The sequence below is a fragment of the Entelurus aequoreus genome, linkage group LG20, assembly GCF_033978785.1.
Source record: "Entelurus aequoreus isolate RoL-2023_Sb linkage group LG20, RoL_Eaeq_v1.1, whole genome shotgun sequence".
Taxonomy (NCBI): Eukaryota; Metazoa; Chordata; class Actinopteri; order Syngnathiformes; family Syngnathidae; genus Entelurus; species Entelurus aequoreus.
Genome location: NC_084750.1, coordinates 15,383,905 through 15,411,472, shown reverse-complemented (window position 1 = coordinate 15,411,472; position 27,568 = coordinate 15,383,905). Strand labels below are relative to the sequence as shown.

At 40.1% G+C, this 27,568-nt stretch overlaps 1 protein-coding gene across 2 annotated transcripts in view; it reads left to right on the top strand.

Moving 5' to 3' along the window:
* LOC133635949 (rap guanine nucleotide exchange factor 5-like) overlaps window positions 1-22,983 on the top strand; it is a 181,950-nt gene extending 158,967 nt beyond the window's left edge. The window contains exons 20-26 of one of the 2 annotated variants that reach the window (XM_062029446.1): window positions 612-790; window positions 864-954; window positions 1,019-1,069; window positions 1,143-1,230; window positions 6,047-6,111; window positions 11,741-11,795; window positions 17,541-22,983. In XM_062029446.1, the coding sequence (XP_061885430.1) occupies window positions 612-790; window positions 864-954; window positions 1,019-1,069; window positions 1,143-1,230; window positions 6,047-6,111; window positions 11,741-11,795; window positions 17,541-17,659 (648 nt within the window). In that variant the 3' untranslated portion in view covers window positions 17,660-22,983. The remainder of the gene's footprint in view (window positions 1-611; window positions 791-863; window positions 955-1,018; window positions 1,070-1,142; window positions 1,231-6,046; window positions 6,112-11,740; window positions 11,796-17,540) is intronic. The other variant, XM_062029447.1, reaches the window with a different exon arrangement.
* Window positions 22,984-27,568: the final 4,585 nt, after the last annotated feature.

The window sequence follows — 27,568 nt, the reverse complement described above, 5'->3', positions numbered from 1 at the left end:
ATTATACAGCATTATTCACATGTGAATAATATAAATACAGTCTATTATACAGCATTATTCACATGTGAATAATATAAATACAGTCTATTATACAGCATTATTCACATGTGAATAACATAAATACAGTCTATTATACAGCATTATTCACATGTGAATAATATAAATACAGTCTATTATACAGCATTATTCACATGTGAATAACATAAATACAGTCTATTATACAGCATTATTCACATGTGAATAATATAAATACAGTCTATTATACAGCATTATTCACATGTGAATAACATAAATACAGTCTATTATACAGCATTATTCACATGTGAATAATATAAATACAGTCTATTATACAGCATTATTCACTTGTGAATAATATAAATACAGTCTATTATACAGCATTATTCACATGTGAATAATATAAATACAGTCTATTATACAGCATTATTCACATGTGAATAACATAAATACCGTCTATTATACAGCATTATTCACTTGTGAATAATATAAATACCGTCTATTATACAGCATTATTCACTTGTGAATAATATAAATACAGTCTATGAAACAGCATTATTCACATGTGAATAATGCTAATGAGTCTGTCCTTGCAGCAAGAGCTGGCGTACTACACCCTCAGCCGCGTCCCCGGCGGCGCCCACACCGCCGCGCTGTCCGTCCTGCTGCAGCGCTGCAACGAGGTCCAGCAGTGGGTCATGTCCGAGGTCCTCATGTGCGTGTCGCTCAACAAGAGGGTGCAGCTGCTCAAGAAGTTCATCAAGATCGCGGCGCAGTAAGAACGTCAGCACGCGCACGTGGCGAGCGAGCGAGCGGACGCCCTTGAACCGTGTCGCTCTGTTTTCCAGCTGCAAGGCTCAGAGGAATTTGAACTCGGCCTTCGCCATCATCATGGGCCTGAACACCGCCGCCGTCAGTCGCTTGAACCAAACCTGGGAGGTGAGTTTGTGTCGTCGCGCGCGTCGTCGCGTCGCTATTCTCAATCCAAACATTTCTGTTGAAGAAATGTCCTGGCAAGTTCAAGAAGCTCTTCTCGGAGTTGGAGCTGATCACGGTGAGGACTCCACATCCATTACGTCCAAATTGTCTCCTCCTTTAGTTCTCATCTTTGCTTTTCATGGTCTCAGGATCCATCTCTGAACCACAAAGCCTACAGAGAAGCGTTCAAGAGGATGAAGCCTCCAAAGATCCCTTTCATGCCTCTTCTCCTAAAAGGTGACGTCTCCACACTGCAAAAAGTCAGTGTTCAAAAACAAGAAAAAAAAATACAAAAATGAGGGGTATTTTATTTGAACTAAGCAAAATTATCTGCCAAAAGAACAAGAAAATTTGGCTTGTCAAGACTTTCCAAAACAAGTCAAATTAGCTAACCTCAATGAACCCAAAAATACCTTAAAATAAGTATATTCTCACTAATAACAAGTGCACTTTTATTGGTAGAAAAAAAAGAGACCTTTTTGCTCAATATGTTGAAAAATATTCTTAAATGAAGTAAATGCTAGTGCCATTATCTTGACATAATGGTATGCGCTCGGCATTACATTTCTTGAAACCAGCAAACTTATATTAAAAACTAATTTATTGTTCTTAATGGAAAGGCAACAAGGCAACATCTTGTTACTCTCGGGGTCTCCTAGCCGCTCAGGCAAATCATATGCTCTAAAGATGCATTTTTCCATGGATAACATGACATCATCGCGCCAAGTGCGTGCTCTTTCAGTCAATTAGTGCGCATATACAGCCCGGCCCACGGCCAAATTTTTTTTATTGTAATTTTGAAGAATTTATCTAAATGTGCATGAACTATTTCTGTTCAAAATTGTTACAAATGTTAAATGTTTAAATATTAACTGTCAGTTTACTGTACTGTGCCAACTGTACTACTATATGAGTACGTATTTTCTATTGTCTCATTGAAAATAAAACAGCAAAGTCCATTTGGCTGTCATCTGTTTTAATTATGAGACACAATTGTGTCAAAGTCATGATTTCTTTTTTCATGTTTGAAATAAGAAATTCCTACTTTAAAAAGTAGTTTTATACTTGATGACACAGCTTTGCAACAGTTGATATTCTAGTTTCAAGCATGTTTTACTCAATATAGGTCATCACATCTCAGCAACAAGCTGTAATATCTTACTGAGATCATTTAGGACCAAAACCCTTAAAGTCCTCTACAAGTCAAGCAACGTGAGAAGTCACTTGATTAATCATCACTTGGAAAAGTTTATTGACGCAAAATCAAGAAGTAAACATCAATTTATGAAGGTGATGCATTTCAATCATGACAGCATTAGGTTCCATCCATTTTAAATTAAGCACCGGGCCACTTTAAATGAAGCGTCGGGTCACGTTAAATGATACGTTGGGCCACTTTAATGACTCGTTGGGCCACCTTATTGATTCGTCGGGCTGGCCACGTTAAATAACACGCCGAGCCAAATAAAATGAAGCGTCAGGCCAATTTAATGATTGGTCGGGCCACATAAATGATTCGTCGGGCCACTTTAATGACTCGTCAGGCCACTTTAATGACTGCTCGAGCCACTTTAATGACTCGTCGGGCCACTTTAATGATCTGTCGGGCCACTTTATTGATTCGTTGGGCCACTTAAATAACGCGTCGAGCCACCTTAATGACTCATCGGACCACCTTAATGACTCGTCGGACCACCTTAATGACTCGTCGGACCACCTTAATGACTCGTCGGACCACCTTAATGACTCGTCGGACCACCTTAATGACTCGTCGGGCCACCTTAATGACTCATCGGACCACCTTTATGACTCGTCGGACCACCTTAATGACTCGTCGGACCACCTTAATGACTCGTCGGACCACCTTAATGACTCGTCGGACCACCTTAATGACTCATCGGACCACCTTAATGACTCATCGGACCACCTTAATGACTCGTCAGGCAACCTTAATGACTCGTCGGGCCAGCCGTAATTACTCGCCACATTAAATGACGCGTCAAGCCACATTAAATGACGCGCCGGGCCACTTTAAATGACGCATCAGTCCACCTTAAATGACGTGTTAAGCCACTTTAAATGACGCGTCAAGCCACTTTAATGACTCGGGCCACATTTAATGACCTGTCGCGCCACGTTAAATGACGTGTCGCACCACGTTAAATGACGCCTCGGCCCACCTTAAATGACGCGTCAAGCCACCTTAAATGACGCGTCAAGCCACATTAATGTGTGGGGCCACATTAAATGACCTGTCGCGCCACGATAAATGTCGCATCATGCCACTTTAAATGACTCGTCTGGCCTCTTTAATGACGCGTCGGGCTACCTTAAATGACGCGTCGGGCCACCTTAAATGACGCGCCAAGCCACCTTAAATGACGCGCCAAGCCACCTTAAATGATGCACCGGGCCACTTTAAATAACTTGTCGGTCCACAATAAATGACGCGTCGGTCCACATTAAATGACGCATCGGTCCACCTTAAATGACGTGTTAAGCCACATTAAATGACGCGTCAAGCCACTTTAATGACTCGGGCCACATTTAATGACCTGTCGCGCCACGTTAAATGACGTGTCGCACCACATTAAATGATGCGTCGGGCCACCTTAAATGACGCGTCGGGCCACCTTAAATGACGCGTCAAGCCACCTTAAATGACGCGTCAAGCCACATTAAATGACGTGTCGCACCACGTTAAATGACGCGTCGGGCCACCTTAAATGACGCGTCAAGCCACCTTAAATGACGCGTCAAGCCACATTAATGTGTGGGGCCACATTAAATGACCTGTCGCGCCACGATAAATGTCGCATCAGGCCACATTAAATGACTTGTCTGTCCTCTTTAATGACGCGTCGGGCTACCTTAAATGACACGTCGGGCCACATTTAATGACCTGTCGCGCCACGTTAAATGACGTGTCGGGCCACCTTAAATGACGCGTCGGGCCACCTTAAATGACGCGTCAAGCCACCTTAAATGACGCGTCAAGCCACATTAATGTGTGGGGCCACATTAAATGACCTGTCGCGCCACAATAAATGTCGCATCAGGCTACATTAAATGACTCGTCGGGTCTCTTTAATGACGCGTCTAGTCACATGAAATGACTCGTCGGGCCACCTTAAATGACGCGTCGGGCCACCTTAAATGACGCTTCGGGCCACCTTAAATGACGCGCCAAGCCACATTAATGATGCACCGGGCCACTTTAAATAACTTGTCGGTCCACATTAAATGACGCGTCGGTCCACATTAAATGACACATCGGTCCACCTTAAATGACGTGTTAAGCCACATTAAATGACGCGTCAAGCCACTTTAATGACTCGGGCCACATCTAATGACCTGTCGCGCCACGTTAAATGACGTGTCGCACCACGTTAAATGACGCGTCGGGCCACCTTAAATGACGCGTCAAGCTACCTTAAATGACGCGTCAAGCCACATTAATGTGTGGGGCCACATTAAATGACCTGTCGCGCCACGATAAATGTCGCATCAGGCTACATTAAATGACTCGTCTGGCCTCTTTAATGACGCGTCTAGTCACATGAAATGACTCGTCGGGCCACCTTAAATGACGCGTCGGGCCACCTTAAATGACGCTTCGGGCCACCTTAAATGACGCGCCAAGCCACATTAAATGACGCGCCAAGCCACATTAAATGATGCACCGGGCCACTTTAAATAACTTGTCGGTCCACATTAAATGATGCGTCGGTCCACATTAAATGACGCATCGGTCCACCTTAAATGACGTGTTAAGCCACATTAAATGACGCGTCAAGCCACTTTAATGACTCGGGCCACATTTAATGACCTGTCGCGCCACGTTAAATGACGTGTCGCACCACGTTAAATGACGCGTCGGGCCACCTTAAATGACGCGTCAAGCCACCTTAAATGACGCGTCAAGCCACATTAATAATGTGTGGGGCCACATTAAATGACCTGTCGCGCCACGTTAAATGACGTGTCGCACCACGTTAAATGACGCGTCGGGCCACCTTAAATGACGCGTCAAGCCACCTTAAATGACGCGTCAAGCCACATTAATAATGTGTGGGGCCACATTAAATGACCTGTCGCGCCACGATAAATGTCGTATCAGGCCACATTAAATGACTCGTCGGGTCTCTTTATTGACGCGTCGGGCCACATTGAATGATGCGTCTAGTCACATGAAATGACGCGTCGGGCCACATGAAATGACGCGTCGGGCCACCTTAAATGACGCGCCAAGCCACATTAAATGACGCGTCAAGCCACATTAATAATGCGGGGGGCCACATTAAATGACCAGTCGCCCCACGATAAATGACGCGTCAGGCTACTTTAATGACTGGTCGGGCCTCCTTAATAATTCGGACTGCCACAATAGTGACGTGGAGGGCCACATTGAATACGCAGCAGACCACATTAAATGATGCAGCGGACTACATTAAATGATGCGTCGATCCACTTTAAATGAAGGGTTGGGCCACATTAAATGACGCAAAACCAAGCTGTAATCCGACCAAACATCAATTTGTGAAGGTGATGCATTTCAGTCATGACATCATGGTTATGATGTGTGTTTAAAGACACTACACAGAAGGCTTGTTACGTGTGCTTGTTACTTGAAGCAGCATCAGCTTTGTGTTTATTTACACATTAAAGACTTAACATCAATATTTTTCCCAAGTCGTCTTTTTTTACATTACTGCAATAATATCGTACCCTCGCCTTAAACCGTGAAAATAACGAAACTGTGATATTGTGATATCCTTACATCCCTAGTATATAAACACTTTGTAGGGCGCAACATAACACAACTCCAATTGGAATGAGACTCCAATGTTGTCATCATCAGCAGCTCATTTTTCATTAAAAAGATATATTATTATCAAACAAATAACATTTTTAACACACACAAAAGTGCGTAGAATTGGTACCGTTGAGTACCGTATTGATTCCCATGTATCGGGAATTGGTACCATATTGGTCCAAATGTAAACGGTCCCCATCCCTCAGTAAACACTTATTCACTTCCTACCTCCTCCAGATATCACCTTCATCCACGAGGGCAACAAGACCTTCCACGACAACCTGGTCAACTTTGAGAAGTTGGTAAGTACAAGCAGTATCGCAGATAATCATGAATTAGTCTGATACCTCCAATAATTGGGCTTAAATTAACAACACATGGAAACACTTTAATCCGGTTATGTTTGGCTTTTTAAACATGGGAGTAAGATAGCGAGGTCATGTGATTGGAAAGCATGTCGTGAGTTATCAGTGGTGGAGGCTTAAGGAATTCAATTAGGGCCAGAAGTTGTGCTTGAAGAAACTTGGAAATAAAGTTTGGAAAAATACATCAGTGTTTCCAAAACAGTACGTGCACACATTTTTTTTTTCTGGTCGAACATAATTATGACTCACTCTGATCGTTTTCATATACTTTGGGTGCTGGAGCCTATCCCAGCTGCATTTGGGCGGAAGTTATGAACTTAAAAACTGTAAAAAAATAAATGTGTATCTGAAAAAAACAAAAACTCTAATATTAAAATATATGAAAGTGAAAAATATTAAATAATTTGTTCATAAAGAATTACCAGAGTGAAACATGATCGTATTCAACCTGGAAAAAAAATATGACATGTTTTTATCTTGAATGCACTTACCCTCATTTCCAGCCCTCATTTCCAGACTATGTATATATATATATATATATATATATATATATATATATATATATATATATATATATATATATATATATATATATATATATTAGCCGCATCGCTGTTTACACCAAAAAGCGTTCTTCACTTCTATGATGCAGCGGCCCACCTTTATGACTTGCCGGGCTACTTTAATGATTTGTCGGGCCAGCCACATTAAATGACGCATCGAGCCAAATTAAATGACGCATTGGGCCACTTTAATGACTCGTCGGGCCACTGCAATGATTTGTCGGGCCACTTTATTGATTCGTCGGGCCACAATAAATGACGCATCAGGCCAATTTAATTACTCATCAGGCCACTTTAATCATTCGGAGTGCCACTATAATTGAATGAAGCAGGAGACCACTTAAATGATGCGGTGGACCACATTAAATGATTCTCCGATCCACTTTAAATGACGCGTCGGGCCGCATTTAATGATGCGTTGGGCCGCCTTTAATGACTCGACGTGCAAATTTAATGACTCGACGGGCAACTTTAATGATTCGGAGTGCCACTATAATTGAATGAAGCAGCAGACCACTTAAATGATGCGGTGGACCACATTAAATGATGCTCCGATGCACTTTAAATGAAGCGCCGGGCCATATCAAAGGACGCGTCGGGGCACCTTTAACGACGCGTCTGGCCCCCTTTAATGACTCATTGGGCCACTTTAATGATTCGGAGTGCCACTATAATTGAATGAAGCAGCAGACCACTTAAATGATGCGGTGGACCACATTAAATGATGCTCCGATCCACTTTAATGAAGCGTCGGTCCACTTTAAATGATGCGTCGGGCCGCATTTAACGACTCGACGGGCAACTTTAATGACTCATCGGGCCCCTTTAATGATTCGGAGTGCCACTATAATTGAATGAAGCAGCAGACCACTTAAATCAGGGGTGTCAAAGTCAAATGGACGGAGGGCCAAATAAAAAATTTAGCTACAAGCCGAGGGCCGGACTGTTCGAATGTTCATTGAAAAATTTTTAAATGACGCATATAGTCTAGTGAACCTAATTGAACCTACTGAAAACCTAACAAATATATTCCAATATGATCAGATAAATAAAGCAATATTTTCTTATGGCTCTGTCAGTAATCTTTAATTTTCAACAGACACAAAAGACAAATTTCCTTTATATAAAAATCCCCATAACATGAACATTAAATGAAAGAAACCGGTATTCAAGGCACCATCAGTAGCCTATATTTTCTATTTTAGCAAAAGTGGGCTAAATTTACTTCAAAGAAAAAAACAATAATAGCAATTTTCTATCATCCACTCAACTGAAATATTTTTAAAATATAATTAAATTGAAATACAATAAAATAAAGTGCAAAAATCTATAAATCAAAAACAACACTTTGTTTAAGGAGAAGTAACATGCAGTGAAAACAAATATTAAACTTTAACTTTTAAACTTGAATTGAGTAAAAACTCTAAATATGTGATTGCACAGTAATGTTCACATTAAACCCCCCTCCTCCCTCCGTGGGAGGGAGGCGAGTTGGGTGCCCGAAACCCCCCGCTGGTTTCGGCCCGCCCCTTGGCGCGCGTGGCACGGCGGGCTCCGCGACCCGACGGCTGGCCCTCGTGGCTTGACGGCGGGCGCGTCCCGACGGGCCGCGCGTAGGGGTCAAACGCAGAAGTCTCAGGGCCTCGTAGTGAGGGGGTGGCCTGCGGGTTTCGGCCCGCTTGACCCCCCCGCTCCGCTTGGCGCGCGCGGCACATGACGGGTTCCGCCACCGACGCTCGGGCTGCAGCCCGACGGTGGTGCGGGCCCGGCGGTGACGCGCGGTTTGGGGAAACAAAGCAGAAGTCTCAGGGCCTCGGGGCCGGGTTTCGGCCCGCCCCCTTGGCGCGCGTGGCACGGCGGGCTCCGCGACTGACGGCCGGGCTGCAGCCCTTCGGCCGGCAGGCGCGTCCCGGCGGGCCGCTCGCCCCCTTTCGGAACCTTGGACCGGCATCCGCTTGGTGCGTGTAAAAGATCTGCGGTCTGCGGGCCGGTTCTAATAATAAATCAAGATCATCCCAAGGGCCGTAAAAAACCTTCTCGCGGGCCGGATATGGCCCGCGGGCCTTGACTCTGACATATGTGACTTAAATGATGCGGTGGACCACATTAAATGATGCTCCGATCCACTTTAAATGATGCGTCGGTCCAATTTAAATGATGCGTCGGGCCGTATTTAATGATGCGTCGGGCCGCATTTAATGACTCGATGGGCAACTTTAATTACTCATTGGGCCCCTTTAATGATTCGGGGTGCCACTATAATTGAATGAAGCAGCAGACCACTTAAATGATGCGGTGGACCACATTAAATGATGCTCCGATCCACTTTAATGAAGCGTCGGTCCACTTTAAATGATGCGTCGGGCCGCCTTTAATGACTCGACGGGCAACTTTAATGACTCATCGGGCCCCTTTAATGATTCGGGGTTCCACTATAATTGAATGAAGCAGCAGACCACTTAAATGATGCGGTGGACCACATTAAATGATGCTCAGATCCACTTTAAATGAAGCGCAGGGCCATTTCAAATGACACGTCGAGCCCCCTTTAATGACGCGTCGGGCCCCCTTTAATGACTCGTTTAGGCCCCTTTAAAGACTCGGAGTGCCACATTGAGTGACTCGGCAGACCACTTAAATGATGCAGGGGACCACATTAAATGACACGTCGATCCACTTTAAATGACGCGTCAAGCCACATTAAATTATGTGCCGAGCAAGATTTAATGACTCGTCGGGCCAATTTAATTACGCGTCGGGCCACATTAAATGCGTCGAGCCACATTAAATGACGCGTCAGGCTACTTTAATGACTCGTCGGGCCTCATTAATAATTCAGACTGCCACTATAGTGACGTGGAGGGCCACGTTGAATAATGCGGCAGACCACTTAAATGATGCAGCGGACCACATTAAATGACGCGTCGATTCACTCTAAATGACGCGTCGGGCCACTTTAGTGATGCGGCGGGCTACATTAAATGACACCTCGAGCCAAATTAAATGACTCGTCTGGCCCCTTTTAGGATTCGGAGTGCCACTCTAATGATGTGGAGGGCCACAATGACTGATGCAGCAGACCACTTAAATGATGCGGTGGACCACATTAAATGATGCTCCGATCCACTTTAAATGACGCGTCGGGCCGCTTTTAATGACGCGTCGGGCTAATTTAATGGCTCAACAGGCAACCTTAATGACTCATCGGGCCCCTTTAATGATTCGGAGTGCCACTATAATTGAATGAAGCAGCAGACCACTTAAATGATGCGGTGGACCACATTAAATGATGCTCAGATCCACTTTAAATGACGCGTCGGGCCGACTTTAATGACGCGTCGGGCAACTCTAATGATTCGGAGTACCACTATAATTGAATGAAGCAGCAGACCACCTAAATGATGCGGTGGACCACACTAAATGATGCTCCGATCCACTTTAAATGACGCGTCGGGCCGCCCTTAATGACGCGTCGGGCCGCCCTTAATGACTCAACAGACAACTTTAATGACTCATCGGGCCCCTTTAATGATTCGGAGTGCCACTATAATTGAATGAAGCAGCTGACCACTTAAATGATGCGGTGGACCACATTAAATGATGCTACGATCCACTTTAAATGACGCGTCGGGCCGCATTTAATGACGCGTCGGGCCGTTTTTAATGACGCGTCGGGCAACTCTAATGATTCGGAGTGCCACTATAATTGAATGAAGCAGCAGACCACCTAAATGATGCGGTGGCCCACACTAAATGATGCTCCGATCCACTTTAAATGACGCGTCGGGCCGCCCTTAATGACGCGTCGGGCCGCCCTTAATGACTCAACAGACAACTTTAATGACTCATCGGGCCCCTTTAATGATTCGGAGTGCCACTATAATTGAATGAAGCAGCTGACCGCTTAAATGATGCGGTGGACCACATTAAATGATGCTCCGATCCACTTGAAATGACGCGTCGGGCCGCATTTAATGACACGTAGGGCCACTTTAATGACGCGTAGGGCCACTTTAATGACGCGTAGGGCCACTATAATTGAATGAAGCAGCAGACCACATTAAATGATGCTCCGATCCACCTTAGTGAAGCGGCGGGCCACTCTAAATGACGCGTCGGGCCGCATTTAATGATGCGTCGGGCCGCATTTAATGATGCGTCGGGCAACTTTAATGACTCGACGGGCAACTTTAATGACTCGACGGGCAACTTTAATGACTCATTGGGCCCCTTTAATGATTCGGAGGGCCACTATAATTGAATGAAGCAGCGGACCACATTAAATGATGCTCTGATCCACTCTAAACGAAGCGCCGGGCCATTCAAATGACAAGTCGGGCCAGTTTAATGATTCGGAGTGCCACTATAATGACGTGGAGGGCCACATAAAATGACGCAATCAATGCACTTTAAATGACGCGTCGAGCCAAATTTGACTTAAATGACGCGTCGAGCCAAATTTGATGACTCGTCAGGCCACATTAATGATACTACGGGCCACTTTAGTGATGCGGCGGGCTACACTAAATGACACCTCCAGCCAAATTAAATGACTCGTCGGGCCACTTTAAGGATTCGGAGTGCCACTATAATGATGTGGAGAGCCACAATGACTGATGCAGCAGACCCCTTAAATGACGCGGTGGACCACTTCAAATGAAGCGCCAGGCCACTTTAAATGAAGCGTCGGGCCGCGTTTAGTGACGCGTCGAGCCAGGTTCATTGACTTGTCGGGCGACTTTAAATGACGCGTCGGGCCACATTAAATGATAGAGTGGGCGGGTCAGATCTGGCCCCCGGTCCTTGAGTTTGGCACGTGCACTGTCAAGTCAAACTGTCTTGTTGAGAACAACATGAAGGGTTTTCACGTCATTTTCCCTGCAAGCACAAGGACAAAATAACTTCCTGCCTGCTTTATAAAGAATGTCATTATGTATGTGATTGTTCCTGTCATTACATCATGCATGTGATTGTTCCTGTCAACACTGTCGTCCTCCACACAGCACATGATCGCAGACACAGTCCGAATGATCCGACACTGCCAAAGTGAACAACCAGGTGAGTCTGCATCACCCGTGCATGTGCACTGTTGACTAAAGTATTGGTACGCCAGGCCATAAAAGAGAACTGAGGAAATGGTGTCTCGCTACGAGATCAGGGGTCACTCTCTCTAGTCTAGTTCATCTCAAAAGGCTTTGGATTCCTTTATGACACACAAAGGAACAATAAAAGGACCCACTGCCACTTTGATCATTGTCATTTAAAAGCTTTGATTGGTTAAATCAGTGTTTGCAACCTTTTTTGAGCGAAGGCGGAGGCACACCAACGGCAGAAATCATTAAAAAACTAAACTCAATAAAAAGCCGTTGTCGGAATTGTTGGATATGACTTTAAAGCATAACCAAGCATGCATCACTATAGCTCTTGTCTCAAAGTAGGTGTACTGTCACCACCTGTCACATCATACCCTGACTTATTTGGAGTTTTCTGCTGTTTTCCCGTGCGTAGTGTTTTACTTCTTTTCTTGCGCTCCTATTTTGGTGGCTTTTTCTCTTTTTTTGGTATTTTCCTGTAGCAGTTTCATGTCTTCCTTCTACTTTGTTTTAGCAATCAAGAATATTTCAGTGGTTTTTATCCTTCTTTTGTGGAGACATTGTTGATTGTCATGTCATGTTTGGATGTACATTGTCTTTGCTCCACAGTAAGTCTTTGCTGTCGTCCAGCATTCTGTTTTTGTTTACTTTGTAGCCAGTTCACTTTTAGTTTCGTTCTGCATAGCCTTCCCTAAGCTTCGATGCCTTTTCTTAGCGGCACTCACCTTTTGTTTATTTTTGGTTTAAGCATTAGACACCTTTTTACCTGCACACTGCCTCCCGCTGTTTCCCCACATCTACAAAGCAATTAGCTATCTGCCGAGCTCTAGACAGCACCGACACTCAACAACAACACATCATTTGCAGACTATAATTACTGGTATGCAAAAACTATTTTTAACCCAAATAGGTGAGATTAGATAATCTCCCACAGCACACCAGACTGTATCTCACGGCACACTAGTGTGCCGTGGCACAGTGGTTGAAAAACACTGGGTTAAATAACTCATGAAAGGTGTCTCAATACTTCTGTCAAAGTGTAGTAGGTTCATTAAGAGCCATGTGCTGCCCTCTACTGGCGCTTTATTGTATTACACCCACAGTCAAGCTCTGAATGGTTCGTCGTCATGGCAATTTTAAGACTGAAAACTGAGAACCAGCGTCCTCTGCAGGGGACATTTGGTCTTGGTCTTATTTCTTGTGCCACAGTTACACATTTTACAAAATAATTGTCCTGTTTTACATAAAACATGAGGGTCGTGCCGATACAACTTTTAAGCTCCCATACGATATGGATATTAATCCGATACGATATCAGCAGGAATCACACTTGCTCGTATTGTTTTGTAGAGTGGAATGTTTGAAAAGTGAAACGAGACAAACCGAGAACGACGGCAGGAATGAAAAACACCAACCTATTTATTATCAACCTTCTGGAATGGACGTATGCTGTCTTTAAAGTGGAGTGGGAATTGTTGTTGGGACACCGAGTGGTCACAGTTCAGTTCGGTTTCAGTTTATTTGGAACATGCCTACGATACAATGTAATGCATCACATATTTCCTGTTGTTTCATTACAGCACGTCCGAAAAGGAGTAGGAAGAAGCAGAGCTTATTTAATCCTACCCCTTTTCATACCATAGCAATTTTATCCCATTTCCAACAGTGAATACATAAATAATTAATATACCATAGTAAGTAAACTAATATTAAATACATAAATAATCTTTAATTTTAAAAAATTGTTTTTTTGATGATTAATTAAGTTAAGCTAATAACGCAGTAAATTGAATGATGCGGACACATTTGTTACTAGATACTTTCTAATACGCTTCTGCCTTGGAGACATTGTGTCCGGAAGTAATACACAACTGTAACTTTTTAATAATTGTTTATGACAACAAATGTCCTCTTTTACAATGCAATATTGTTCGATTCACTAGCTTGTGTGCTATCGTGTGCTTAGCTGTTGTGTAGCTGCTCGCTCTGAGTAGCCTGTAGCCTAGCATGTTTACCTTTTGTAGATTCACTAAAATAGAAGAGAAGACCAACCTGGTGTTTTTATTGGAGAACATTTAGATGTCAGCTTTGCACAAGTAAACATGTTGCATGTCTTGTTTTTTTGTTGCTGATAGAGGTTTGATATCATTATTGGATAGAGGACACCCCTGCAAAACACAAATGTCCACTGTAGAGGTCGCCGGCTATTAAGAGAATGTAGTAATAAATAACCAAGGAGTCCAGTCCATAGTGGATCTAACATAATAGTGAGAGTCCAGTCCATAGTGGATCTGACATAATAGTGTGAGTCCAGTCCATAGTGGATCTAACATAATAGTGAGAGTCCAGTCCATAGTGGATCTAACATAATAGTGAGTGAGTCCAGTCCATAGTGGATCTAACATAATAGTGAGAGTCCAGTCTATAGTGGATCTAACATGATATTGTGAGAGTCCAGTCCATAGTGGATCTAACACAATAGTGTGAGAGTCCAGTTCATAGTGGATCTAATATAATAGTGAGTGTCCAGTTCATAGTGGATCTAACATAATATTGTGAGAGTCCAGTCCATAATGGATCTAACATAATAGTGAGAGTCCAGTCCATAGTGGATCTAACATAATAGTGTGAGAGTCCAGTCCATAGTAGATCTAACATAATAGTGAGAGTCCAGTCCATTGTGGATCCAACATAATAGTGTGAGTCCAGTCCATAGTGGATCTAACATAATAGTGAGAGTCCAGTCCATAGTGGATCTAACATAATAGTGTGAGAGTCCAGTCCATAGTGGATCTAACATAATAGTGAGAGTCCAGTCCATAGTGGATCTAACATAATAGTGTGAGAGTCCAGTCCCTAGTGGATCTAACATAAGAGTGTGTGAGTCCAGTCCATAGTGGATCTAACATAATAGTGAGAGTCCAGTCCATAGTGGATCTAACATAATAGTGTGAGAGTCCAGTCCATAGTGGATCTAACATAATAGTGAGAGTCCAGTCCATAGTGGATCTAACATAATAGTGTGAGAGTCCAGTCCCTAGTGGATCTAACATAAGAGTGTGTGAGTCCAGTCCATAGTGGATCTAACATAATAGTGAGAGTCCAGTCCATAGTGGATCTAACATAATAGTGAGAGTCCAGTCCATAGTGGATCTAACATAATAGTGAGAGTCCAGTCCATAGTGGATCTAACATAATAGTGAGTGAGTCCAGTCCATAGTGGATCTAACATAATAGTGAGAGTCCAGTCCATAGTGGATCTAACATAATAGTGAGTGAGTCCAGTCCATAGTGGATCTAACATAATAGTGAGAGTCCAGTCTATAGTGGATCTAACATGATATTGTGAGAGTCCAGTCCATAGTGGATCTAACATAATAGTGAGAGTCCAGTCCATAGTGGATCTAACATAATAGTGTGAGAGTCCAGTCCCTAGTGGATCTAACATAAGAGTGTGTGAGTCCAGTCCATAGTGGATCTAACATAATAATGAGAGTCCAGTCCATAGTGGATCTAACATAATAGTGAGAGTCCAGTCCATAGTGGATCTAACATAATAGTGTGAGAGTCCAGTCCCTAGTGGATCTAACATAATAGTGTGAGAGTCCAGTCCATAGTGGATCTAACATAAGAGTGTGTGAGTCCAGTCCCTAGTGGATCTAACATAATAGTGTGAGAGTCCAGTCCATAGTGGATCTAACATAATAGTGTGTGAGTCCAGTCCATAGTGGATCTAACATAATAGTGAGAGTCCAGTCCATAGTGGATCTAACATAATAGTGAGAGTCCAGTCCATAGTGGATCTAACATAATAGTGTGAGAGTCCAGTCCCTAGTGGATCTAACATAAGAGTGTGTGAGTCCAGTCCATAGTGGATCTAACATAATAGTGTGAGAGTCCAGTCCATAGTGGATCTAACATAAGAGTGTGTGAGTCCAGTCCATAGTGGATCTAACATAATAGTTTGAGAGTCCAGTCCATAGTGGATCTAACATAATAGTGTGAGAGTCCAGTCCATAGTGGATCTAACATAAGAGTGAGTCCAGTCCATAGTGGATCTAACATAATATTGTGAGAGTCCAGTTCATAGTGGATCTAACATAATAGTGTGAGAGTCCAGTCCATAGTGGATCTAACATTATAGTGAGAGTCCAGTCCATAGTGGATCTAGTTAATAGTGTGAGAGTCCAGTCCATAGTGGATCTAACATAATAGTGAGAGTCCAGTCCATAGTGGATCTAGTTAATAGTGTGAGAGTCCAGTCCATAGTGGATCTAGTTAATAGTGTGAGAGTCCAGTCCATAGTGGATCTAACATAATAGTGAGAGTCCAGTCCATTGTGGATCCAACATAATAGTGTGAGTCCAGTCCATTGGGGATCTAATATAATAGTGAGAGTCCAGTCCATTGTGGATCTAACATAATAGTGAGAGTCCAGTCCATAGTGGATCTAACATAATAGTGTGAGTCCAGTTCATAGTGGATCTAACATAATAGTGAGAGTCCAGTCCATAGTGGATCTAACATAATAGTGTGGGAGTCCAGTCCATAGTGGATCTAACATAATAGTGAGAGTCCAGTCCATAGTGGATCTAGTTAATAGTGTGAGAGTCCAGTCCATAGTGGATCTAACATAATAGTGAGAGTCCAGTCCATAGTGGATCTAACATAATAGTGAGAGTCCAGTCCATAGTGGATCTAACATAATAGTGAGAGTCCAGTCCATGGTGGATCTAGTTAATAGTGTGAGAGTCCAGTCCATTGTAGATCTAACATAATAGTGAGAGTCCAGTCCATAGTGGATCTAACATAATAGTGAGAGTCCAGTCCATAGTGGATCTAACATAATAGTGAGAGTCCAGTCCATAGTGGATCTAACATAATAGTGTGAGTCTAGTCCATAGTGGATCTAACATAATAGTGTGAGAGTCCAGTCCATAGTAGATCTAACATAATAGTGTGAGTCTAGTCCATAGTGGATCTAACATAATAGTGTGAGAGTCCAGTCCATAGTAAATCTAACATAATAGTGAGAGTCCAGTCCATAGTGGATCTAGTTAATAGTGTGAGTCCAGTCCATAGTGGATCTAACATAATAGTGAGAGTCCAGTCCATGGTGGATCTAGTTAATAGTGTGAGAGTCCAGTCCATAGTAGATCTAACATAATAGTGAGAGTCCAGTCCATAGTGGATCTAACATAATAGTGAGAGTCCAGTCCATAGTGGATCTAACATAATAGTGAGAGTCCAGTCCATAGTGGATCTAACATAATAGTGTGAGTCTAGTCCATAGTGGATCTAACATAATAGTGTGAGAGTCCAGTCCATAGTAGATCTAACATAATAGTGAGAGTCCAGTCCATAGTGGATCTAGTTAATAGTGTGAGTCCAGTCCATTGTGGATCTAACATAATAGTGTGAGTCTAGTCCATAGTGGGGCCAAATATATAGGTATATAAACATGATACTATCATGTTCCACGTCTATTGATCAATAAAAACAAGTGTATTTAATATGTTTGGCCACAGTTTGAACAGTAACACTGTGTGTGAATATTGAATTAAGTGATTTTTTGTTTGTTTTGGCTTACCACTAAGTGGAGCCCCAATGTTTTTACGCCCTTCAAAAACGTCAATAGGACATTTATGTCAAAACGGACGGTCCCCAGACGGCACAGGTGTGTCACGGCCCGCCTGCTATGTGTCCGCAGGCAACGAGGTGATCGGGGCGGACAGCGCCGACCTGAGGGCGAGCGTCCACTACCTGCACATCATCGACAATCAGCAGACGCTCTTCCAGCTGTCCCACAAACTGGAGCCTCGGGCCTGACGGGGCGCCACGGTGGTGATGCCAGGAGCAGTGAGTAGTCGTTGAACACCAGGACGCCCAGCTCAGCACCAGGTGCCATTTTTTTGTCCCCCCTTTGCGTGTGCCAGCAGGATGTAATGACGCTGTACAGTATCTATTGGACTAAATATGATCTTCTGGTTCCTTCTGAGGCGGAATGTTCCTTTTATTTGTGACGGCCGCCTCATTTCACGTACCAAAAAAAAGAAGATTTTTGATGTCGTCTTTATGTTTGACTGCATATCTATTGAATACGTTCCACGCACAAGCTGCTAGGCGTGTCTTGTTTACCTTTTTGTTGTGCGGTTGACGGCGAGACACGAGCGTTCATGAAACTTACCTCCACTTACCACTTTTCACCGCGGACTGAAGGGAACCTTTTTGACTGACCCGGAAGTCCTCCAACAAGGTGTCCTGGTTGCGGTGTGGCCTGATATCCTGCATCACCAATGCACTCTTTAAGGCGATTTTCTCTCTCACACGAGCAGCTGAAGTCCAGAGGGGCGTGTTTAATAGCTCGCCACGCCACCTGGGGTTGCCATGGATACAGCCAAATCGATAACATTTGTACGATCAGTGTTTGTGCAGACAATTCTACTCCAAATGTTTGGTTGCATTTCTACACATAAAGTGTTGGTTTTGTAATGTCACAGAATCGTACTCTTTATCGGCAAGAACACTTTGTGGGGACCGTCTAATGAGATCCAGGACAAGATTTGTCGTCTGTACACCAGACCAGTGTTTCCCACCTAAACATAAGACGCACAAATTGTGTTTTGTACATATGTTAGCCGCACTCGTCTGTTGGCCGCAGTGTGACATAACGTTTTTACACAGGCGCTTTTTTTAATTCGCAAATGTAACAAAAGTCAGCAAAGCGTGTAACAAAGCGTCCTCCTACTCCTGTGCGCTAGTCGTCGTCTTTGGGGTCCGGCTTTTTTCTATCGTCTTTGGCTTCGGGGCTGCGTCTTGTGCGTTTCCTCCATGACGAGGGTGAGTCCATAGCGTGCCCAATGACTGACTGGATGATTGTGTGAGTGTGTGTGATTTAATGTGGACATTTTCATTGGTCTGAAGGGATGAAGATACATTTTTTAAAATTATAATTAATCATTATTAGATGACCCTTTTTTCTAATTACGCATGTGCATGTATTTTTTGTTAAAAGGCCAAATAAAAGAAAAATCTGTTATTATTACTATCAACATTTCAGCCTTTTCTTGTTACATTTATGCCCTTTGGTTGTATTTTTGCCGGGGGTTTTTTTCATTTTATTTCTACAATGTGCTTACGTATTTCCCTGGAAAAGACGGGAAGTTTTGCCGAGTATCTCTAGACTCTGTCTGGTCTTATGGAGGCGTTCCGCACGCTTCCACGCCTCGTCTTTGGGGCATGGCGGTCAAGCCTTTCGGACCCCTTTTTCTATCGTCTTTGGCTTCGGGGCTGCGTCTTGTGCGTTTCCTCCATGACGATGGTGAGTCCATAGCGTGCCCAATGGTTGGCTGGATGATTGTGTGAGTGTGTGTTATTTAATGTGGACATTTTCATTGGTCTGATGGGATGAGTATACATTTTTTTAAATTATTATTATTATTAGATGACCCTTTTGTCTAATTTGCACAATTGACCATTACGCATGTGCATGTATTTTTTGTTAAAAGGCCAATTAAAAGAAAAATCTGTTATTACTATCAACATTTCGGCCTTTTCTAGTTACATTTATGCCCTTTTGTTCTATTTTTGCCGGGGGTTATTTCATTTTATTTCTACAATGTGCTTACGTATTTCCCTGGAAAAGACGGGAAGTTTTGCCGAGTATCTCCAGACTCTGTCTGGTCTTATGGAGGCGTTCCGCACGCTTCCACGCTTCGTCTTTGGGGCATGGCGGTCAAGCCTTTCGGACCCCTTTTTCTATCGTCTTTGGCTTCGGGGCTGCGTCTTGTGCGTTTCCTCCATGACGATGGTGAGTCCATAGCGTGCCCAATGACTGACTGGATGATTGTGTGAGTGTGTGTGATTTAATGTGGACATTTTCATTGGTCTGATGAGATGAAGATAAAAATTTTTTAATTAGTATTAATTATTATTATGATTAGATGACCCTTTTGTCTAATTTGCATAAATGACCATTACGCATGTGCACGTATTTTTTGTTAAAAGGCCAAATAAAAGAAAATTATGTTATTATTACTATCAACATTTCGGCCTTTTCTTGTTACATTTATGCCCTTTGGTTCTATTTTTGCCAGGTTTTTTTTCATTTTATTTCTACAATGTGCTTACGTATTTCCCTGGAAAAGACAGGAAGTGTTGCAGAGTATCTCCAGACTCTGTCGAGTCTTATGGAGGCGTTCCGCACGCTTCCACGCCTCGTCTTTGGGACATGGCGGTCAAGCCTTTCGGACCCCTTTTTCTATCGTCTTTGGCTTCGGGGCTGCGTCTTGTGCGTTTCCTCCATGACGATGGTGAGTCCATAGCGCGCCCAGTGGCAGGCTGAATGATTGTGTGAGTGTGTGTGATTTAATGTGGACATTTTCATTGGTCTGATGAGATGAAGATACATTTTTTTTTAATAATTATTAATTATTATTATTATTACATTACCCTTTTGTCTAATTTGCATAATTGACCGTTACGCATGTGCATGTGTTTTTTGTTAAAAGGGCAAATAAAAAGAAAAATCTGTTATTATTACTATCAACAAAAAGCTTACAGTCCGGGAATAACGATCGATGACTGCTATGTCTAATTTCCATAATTGACCATTACGCATGTGCATGTATTTTTTGTTAAAAGGCCAAATAAAATAAAATTATGTTGTTATTATTAGTATAAACATTTCAGCCTTTTCTTGTACATTTATGCCCTTTTGTTCTATTTTTGCCGGGTTTTTTTCATTTTATTTCTACAATGTGCTTACGTATTTCCCCGGAAAAGACGGAAATGTTGCCGAGTATCTCCAGACTCTGTCTAGTCTTATGTTGGCGTTCCGCACGCTTCCACGCCTCGTCTTTGGGGCATGGCGGTCGAGCCTTTCGGACCCCTTTTTCTATCGTCTTTGGCTTCGGGGCTGCGTCTTGGGCATTTCGTCCATGACGAGGGTGAGTCCATAACGCGCCAAATGGCTGACTGAATGATTGTGTGTGTGTGTTTGGTTCAATGTGAACATTTTCATTGGTTTGATGGGACAAAGACATTTTTTTCAAATTAGTTTCCGCGTTCAAAGCGTGGGGGGAAAAAATAGCAGCTTACAGTCCGTAAATTACGATCAATGACCCTTTATGTCTAATTTGCATAATTGACCATTACGCATGTGCATGTTTTTTTTGTTAAAAGGCCAAATAAAATAATATTATTAGTATGAACATTTCAGCCTTTTCTTGTTACATGTATGCCCTTTTGTTCTATTTTTACCAGGGTTTTTTTTCCCCATTTTATTTCTACAATGTGCTTACGTACTTCCCTGGAAAAGACGGGAAGTGTTGCCGAGTATCTCCAGACTCTGTCGAGTCTTATGGAGGCGTTCCGCACGCTTCCACGCCTCGTCTTTGGGGCATGGCGGTCGAGCCTTTCGGACCCCTTTTTCTATCGTTGGCTTCGGGGCTGCGTCTTGTGCGTTTCATCCATGACTTGGGTGAGTCCATAATGCGCTAAATGGCTGACTGAATGATTGTGTGTGTGTGTGTGTGTGTGTGTGTGTGTGTGTGTGTGTGTGTGTGTGTGTGTGTGTGTGTGTGTGTGTGTGTGTGTGTGTGTGTGTGTGTGTGTGTGTGTGTGTGTGTGTGTGTGTGTGTGTGTGTGTGTGTGTGTGTGTGTGTGTGTGTGTGTGTGTTTGGTTTAACGTAAACAATTTCAGTGGTCCCCCGTTACCCATTCAGCAATTTCATTGGTCTAATGGGATGAAGTTAAATTTATTGCATATTCCATACGAAGCTGGGGGGGGGGAAATAGCAGCTTACAGTCCGGAAATTACGGTCGATGACCCATTTGTCTAATTTGCATAATTGACCTTTACGCATGTGCATTAATTTTATTCTGTTGTTTTTGGTAGTATCAACATTGCAGCCTTTTCTTGTTACATATATGCCTTTTTGTTCTATTTTTGCCTGGGTTTTTTAAAAAATGTATTCCTACAATGTGACACCCGTGGTTTACGTATTTCACCGGAAAAGGCGGAAGTGTTATAGCGAGTGCCTCCAGACTGTCTAGTCTTGTGGAGGCGTTCCGCACACTTCCACGCCCTGTCTTTGGGGCACGGCGGTCGAACCTTTCGGACCCCTTTTTCGGTCATCTTTGGCTTTGGGGCTGTGTCTTGTGCATATTGAGGGTGAGTCCATAACAGGCTAAATGGCTGACTAAATCATTTTGTGAGTGTTTATTTTAGGGCTTGTTGAGGTGCCCTCCATGTCCGATCTACCGAGTAAACGCGTCAAGGAAGAAATTTCTCCGCGTGGGAATTCAGACGGGTAGTTACACCGCGCGGGTTACGGAAAACATTACACTCTTATATTTTTTCTACAACTCTTGTCTTGGATCTCATCAGATTGTGGTTCTGTTGTGTTGTTGGTGCCAAATATAAATGCTATAGAAGACTAATTGTTGTCAACACTGTTACTGTTATTCACTACCATGCAGCATTATGTCCTCCTGAGAACCAACGTCCTCTGCAGTGGACATTTGTGGGGGGGTTTCACCGCTGAAGAGGACGCTGGTTCTCAGGGGGCTTCTGGGAAATCTTCACGAAGTGTTTCCAAAGACTGAGACTTGATAGACCACAGGATGGACGAGTCACAAAGACACTCCACATGTGTTTGTATTTTCTTCTTGATTTGATGGAGTTCTCCAATGGCCACCGTGCAGGAAGAATGTTCTGCTGCTTAGTCTGGAGGAGCAAATCCAGAAGTGATGCTCCTCTCCTCCCGGAGACATTTCCAGAACTGTGAAGGGGAGCGTTTTAAGGAGTCTCGACTTTGGAAAGTTGTACTGTTTGCATGATTGAAAAACAGAAAAAAGACAATGCAAAGAGGGCATGTTGAAGACTTTGTACTTGTAAATGTTGTCAATACTTGTACTGTTCTTATTTATTTGGTGCAAAGGAGGAGAAGAAAAGTCAACCACTAAGCAATATGTTCATGTCTTTTCTATAGAGCCGTTTTATTATGTGGAACATTTGAACTGGAAATGAATAAATTATAGCTTTTATGTGAAACCAGCCGTTGTGGTGGTGTGAATGTGTGCACGTGACATTTGACCAAAACATCTCTTGCAGCGTGTCTTTTACATTCATCTGCTGACATGCAGCGAACCTCCAAAATAAAAGGATTGTATGTATCGTGTGATCATCCTCATCTTTTTTGCAGTCTCCTAAGCATTTACACTGCTTTTTTTTTCACTTGTTAAATTTGTATTCATGTTTTTTGTTAATGTTTGTTTTATATATTTATTTTTTCAACTTTCTCTTTGCCTTTTTTTTTTTTTATATATATATACATGTGTATTATATATATATATATATATGCATATATATTATACATATGATTTATATTTATGTCTTTTTTTTTTAGTTCTTGATGTCACGTGGCTTTTGCTAATTTATTTTTTCTAAATGTTTTATATTTATATATAATATGTATATATATATATATATATATATATAAATATCATTCACATTTCTTAGTTTTATTTATTTTTTCATTAATAATTTTTATTTACTTTTAAATATTTATATTTATTTTTCAACATTCACATTGCATTTTTTAAATGTATTTTTATACATGTGTATTATTTATGTATGTATATATATATACATATATATTCTATATATATATTACTTTTTTATTATTGTTTTTACAAGTTATTTTTTTGTTCATGTCACTTTGGTTTTGTGAATTTATTTTTTCAAAATGTGTAATATTTATATATAATATGCATATTATATATATAGTACGTATTACATATATTTATATATATATAAAACATTCACATTTCTTTAGTTGTATTTCTTTTTTTATTAATTATTTATATTTACTTTGTAATATTTGTATTTTTTTAATTGCCTTTTTGATTTATTTTTATACATGTGTATTATATTATTTATATATATATATATTATATATATATATATATATATATACATATATATATATATACATACATATATATATATATATATACATACATATATATATACATACATACATATATATATATATATACATACATACATATATATATATATATACATACATACATATATATATATATATATACGTACATACATATATATATATATATATATATATATATACGTACATACATATATATATATATATATATACGTACATACATATATATATATATATATACGTACATACATATATATATATATATATATATATATATATACGTACATACATATATATATATATATATATATACATACATATATATATATATATATATATATATATATATATATATATATATATATATATATATATATATCCCAGGGATCAATAAAGTACTTTCTATTCTATTCTAAATATACATATAAATAATACAAATGTATAAAAATACATTTAAAAAAACGCAATGTGAATGTTGAAAAATAAATAAAAATATTTAAAATTAAATAAAAATGATTATTAAAAAAACAAATAAAATTAAGAAATGTGAATGATGTATATATATATATATATACACATAAATAATACACATGTATAAAAATACATAAACGCAGTGAATGTTGAAAAAATAATTAATAAAAGAAATAAAACTAAGAAATGTGAATTATATATATATTATATATAAATATTACAAATGTTGAAAAAATTAATTGGCAAAAGCAAAGTGACAAGAAAAAATAAATAAAAAAGCAATATATATGACGTATACATATCATATATATAATATATATTATATACAAATTCATAACAAATTTTCTTTAAAAATACAGCATTTGTTTTGAAACCGTACAGAAACTAACGATGTGCTCAAATATCAAATAAATCAAACTTGTTTTGCTACTTCATTTACATCAATTCCCAATACTGATGATTTAAAAGTACTTTTTGCTCGGCCGCAGATCTAAATTTAAGTTACAGTAAGTGCCTTGTTTTAAAAAATAATAATTAAAAAGAAATGAGGCGATGGGAGTCAGTGGCGCCCCCGTGCGTCGTTCATTGCAATGACAAGAGTAAAAGTGGTTGACAATGTGACGATTTTTTTTAAAAAAAACCTTGTTCATGTTTGTATTTATATATTATATATGGTTTATTTTTCCCAACCTCACATATAAAAATATTGTGGCCTTAAGTTTTTTACTGAGTTGTGATATTAAGTGTTCTAAATCTGTTTTTTTTTCAACTAGGGCACATTTTTTCATTGAAAAAAATCCCGATGCACACTACCACTAAAACATGTTAAAAGAAAAGAAACTGTTTTGCTTATATTGACATTATAAAGTTGTTTTCTTAAGAATTAAGAATTGTTCGATACGACTTCAAACCCTAATTATAAACATCCAAGCATCACTAATTCTCTTGTCTCAAAGTAGGCCTGCACAGCAATTAGCCATCTGCTGCCACCCAGTGGTATGGAGGAGTATTTCATAGTTTGCCAATCTCTCAACAGCAACAACGGCACATTATTTGCGGATTATAATTATTGGTGTACAAAAAATATTTTTTAAGAACAATTAGGTGAAATTGCATAATTTCGCAGACAATATCTCACGACACACTAGTAAAAAAAACCCACATGTACACTATGAATTGATTAACGTGGACCCCGACTTAAACACGTTGAAAAACTTACTCGGGTGTTACCATTTAGTGGTCAATTGTACGGAATATGTACTGTACTGTGCAACCTACTAATAAAAGTCTCAATCAATCAATTAATGGTCTAAATTACACAATAAGTTGTCCAATTTCAATAAACAAACTCTGGATTCATGGAAGTTTGCCTCTAAACATAACTTCTCCTCACATAAATGGAATAAACAATACATTTTACATAGAAACAAGGCATTGTTTCACAATTTATTTATTTTTCTCAAATATAGGAATATAATTTCTTCTGATTATATTATATTTGTTTTAAAAAAAAAACTACTATTGACATTAGTCTGGATCAAAAATGCCACAACAAACACATGAAGAACTCTTTGAATTTAGATAAAAAAGATTGTCCACCAAAAGGCTGTTGCATTCTGGGGGAACTCCTTCCTCATATTTCAGAAAGAATTGGACTGAACATAACAAATTTGTCATTGTCAGAAAAATTGTATGTAAATGATCAAAAAACGTTCCGTTCTCTGAATTTCCAGTGAACAGATGAGAGCTGTCTTTGTTACACCAATCAAAGGCTTGGAAAATTCCATTGTGTACGATTGGAGGAGACGGGAGTGGGTTATCTATTGCTATCGAAGACCTGTCCAGGCTGAAGCCAGGACCAGCCCAAGTCCGAGGCCTCTTTTTCTTTTATGATAATGTGACCGAAAACAATGACTGTTTACATACTCCGCATTCCTTTAGAAACAGATGTTATGTAAACAGGGAAAGTCCAAATAAAAAGAGGTGGCGTACAATCTTTCGCCAGAGCGTACTAAGACACTGCAAGAGGTTGAGTCCAAATTTAATTCTGTCTCTGTTTGATTCTTTGCTTCTTGTCTTGTTTAATAGATGTCATCAGTATTTGAACCTGACAGTCATCCCAAATCAAATTAAGTCAAAAATAATGAATTTATTTTACTCATATACTGTATATCCAACATCATACAGGATGTTTCTCCGGAATGCACATTGTGTCATATTGGAAAAATAGTCATTTGTTTTTGATTGTCCTTTCTCCCACTTGTTTTGGACTGAACTTACATTTTTCCTGTTTAGTACTTACAATTACATTTTCTAGTTAAACAATGAAATGGTTTTGTTGTTACATTACAAACCTAATCAAGAGTTGGAAAATGCAATCAAACTCAGACTTAGGTATAAAGTAGACTAAAAAAGTACCAATGTAGCAATATAAAATATAACATATATGTAATATTTACATATTATATATACAGTATATAATATATACTGATTTTTTATATATTATAATATATACAATATATAACAAATCCCAATGACCATGTACAATATTACAGTCTATGTAACAGCTGCAGCAAAAAAAAAAGGGCAGCATAAAATAGAGATTATATCTTTTAGGTAAATTTGGTATTTATTCATTCATTTTTTATTTATCTCCTTCATTGATGTGTATCTTTGATCGATAGACAATTATACCTCAATTATACATTTACACACCAATGCCTGAGAAGGAGCAGGATGAAGAAAAATCTTATATTTTCCTGCCCCCTTCAACATAATACGTAGTCTTACTTAATGATATCATATAAACCAACAATACATCCAAATATAATGAAAACAAACAAAAAACACACAAAAAAGTGCAAAACTTCATGAAGTACAAACTGAACAACAACAAAAAAAGTAATATACACCTCACGGGATGATACAAAAATACAAAACCAGGCAAAAAATAATTAAAATAATAAATATAAAGCAAAATGTAAACATTTATGGCTGTCCATATGATCTTATTGTTCTGTCTTTATATATTTTTTTCAATTGGAATATATTTTTAAAGTCTTTTATCTCATTGTAAACCAAATATGTTTTTTGTTTTATTCTGAATTTAAAAAATAATGTACAACTCACTAATAATGACAAAAGAAAACAAAAAGGCTATGATAATCTCCCACATTCTAAAAACGAACACCACTAAAAAAAATGTAAACGCCTGATACTTTTATTTGCTTTTATTTTATTTTAGTGTTATCCCTTGCACATGTTTTGTTTATTTTGTTTCTCATTTATTCATGAT